The 1,566-nt window shown below is 57.9% G+C and overlaps 1 protein-coding gene across 1 annotated transcript; it reads right to left on the bottom strand.

Moving 5' to 3' along the window:
* Window positions 1-524: 524 nt before the first annotated feature.
* LOC127201181 (sperm mitochondrial-associated cysteine-rich protein) lies at window positions 525-1,043 on the bottom strand. Its single transcript, XM_051159568.1, has one exon. It carries the CDS (start codon window positions 1,041-1,043, stop codon window positions 525-527), a length of 519 nt encoding a protein of 172 aa, XP_051015525.1.
* Between the last annotated feature and the right edge of the window lie 523 nt (window positions 1,044-1,566).

The following is a 1,566-nucleotide window of genomic DNA, read 5'->3' as shown; positions in this document are numbered from 1 at the left end:
TAGTAGTAGTAGTAGTAATAATAGTAATTAAGGGGCTGGAGAGATGGCCCAGAGGTTAAGAGCACTGGCTGCTCTTCCAAAGGTCCTGAGTTCAATTCCCAGCAACCACATGGTGGCTCACACCCATCTGTAATAAGATCTAGTGCCCTCTGTACATGCAGACAGAACACTGTATGCATAATAAATAAATAAATCTTTAAAAAAAATAATAGTAATTAAAAGGAGTCTGTCATACCCTTGAGAATGCAAAAGACAGAAGCAAAAGTCTTCACTGGAGGCGGAGCGGAGAGGAAGGAGCCAAGGACATGCTTACCTTTAAGCAAGGAAGGCTCCAAGGACACATCCCAGACAGTGCAAAGGAGGGGGTTCTGGAGCCAGCAGGAACACGGCCAGAAACTAATGTCCAAGGAGTCCTCTTCGGTCAGGGTGAGGCGTGCACCTGACCCCTCATCCTCGATCTGTCTGAGGAAGCAGCCCCGGGGGCCGCTGAGCGGCCTTCTGAGGGACACAACCTCCTCTCGGGCCTAGATGATCAGGCAGAGCCCTTGGGACGCCCTCCGTCTCCTGAAGCAGACGCTGCTGCAGCAGCCGGTGGAACCCCGAGGCCCCCAGGCAGTTCCGTGACTACAGCTGTAGCTGCCACTGAAGCCCGGGTGGGAGCTGCGACAGGCAGTTTGGCCTATGGAACAGGGGCACACGGGGCAAGCGGAGGGATGGCAGTAGGTCATGGGTGGACTGGAACAGGGGGTGCAGTAGGTATGGGGACACGTGGATGGAGGACAGGCAGGGCAAGGAGGGCAGGAGCAGGTGCAGGGTGAGCCAGGGAGGCCTGGGCAGGAAGGGCAGGTAGCTGTATAGGATGGACAAGCGGTACAGGAGCAGGCGGGAAGGGGGCAGCTGGGACAGGGGCAGGCGCAGGCAGAAGGGGGACAAGAAAAGCAGGGAGAGGTACTTGGAGGTCCGTGCCCAGAGGAGGGAAGGGGCTCCTGGTGGGTAGCCTTCTTATTTCGAGGCCCCAGCCTTAGGCCCAGAGAGAAGTCCATTTGGCCGCAAGAGAGGACAGGCAGGCTGGGGGCCCCCGGTGGGAAGGGAGGGCTCCCGTGAAACAGGAAGGTGCACTGTGGGGACAGGATTAACCTAAGACACTCTGAGCCTCGCTGATCCTGCAGGGAGCTCAGACCGCTCCACCTGGCCTCTCTAGATCTGCCTGACAATACTTTTCGTCCACCCTCCTCCCTTTGGCTGAGGGTCCATCGCAGCATCCGTCTGTCCGTCCGTCGGTCCGTGGACGCTCATGCCAGCAGTCCATTCATTCACACTGAGCTCTGCCTGGAATAGGCCTTTCCTTCCAGAAGCCTGCCTTCCCTCTAGCAGTTCTAGGCCCTGACACCTGCTTGTGTCTCTCCTACCCTGATGATCTCGGCTCTCCACACGCTGCCGCTCCCCCACCGCCAGCCCCCACCCCCACCCAGTACAAGCACTCCAGGAGACTGAGTCATGGACATCTGCTGGGAGACCGTAGGTAGGAGTGTCGGGTGTTTCTGGAGAGAGCGAGTTGCAGGTGTG

The sequence above is a fragment of the Acomys russatus genome, chromosome 17 (assembly GCF_903995435.1).
Source record: "Acomys russatus chromosome 17, mAcoRus1.1, whole genome shotgun sequence".
In the NCBI taxonomy this organism is placed as follows: Eukaryota; Metazoa; Chordata; class Mammalia; order Rodentia; family Muridae; genus Acomys; species Acomys russatus.
Note: the sequence above shows the minus strand (reverse complement) of the source record. Positions and strands in the feature narration are given on the sequence as shown.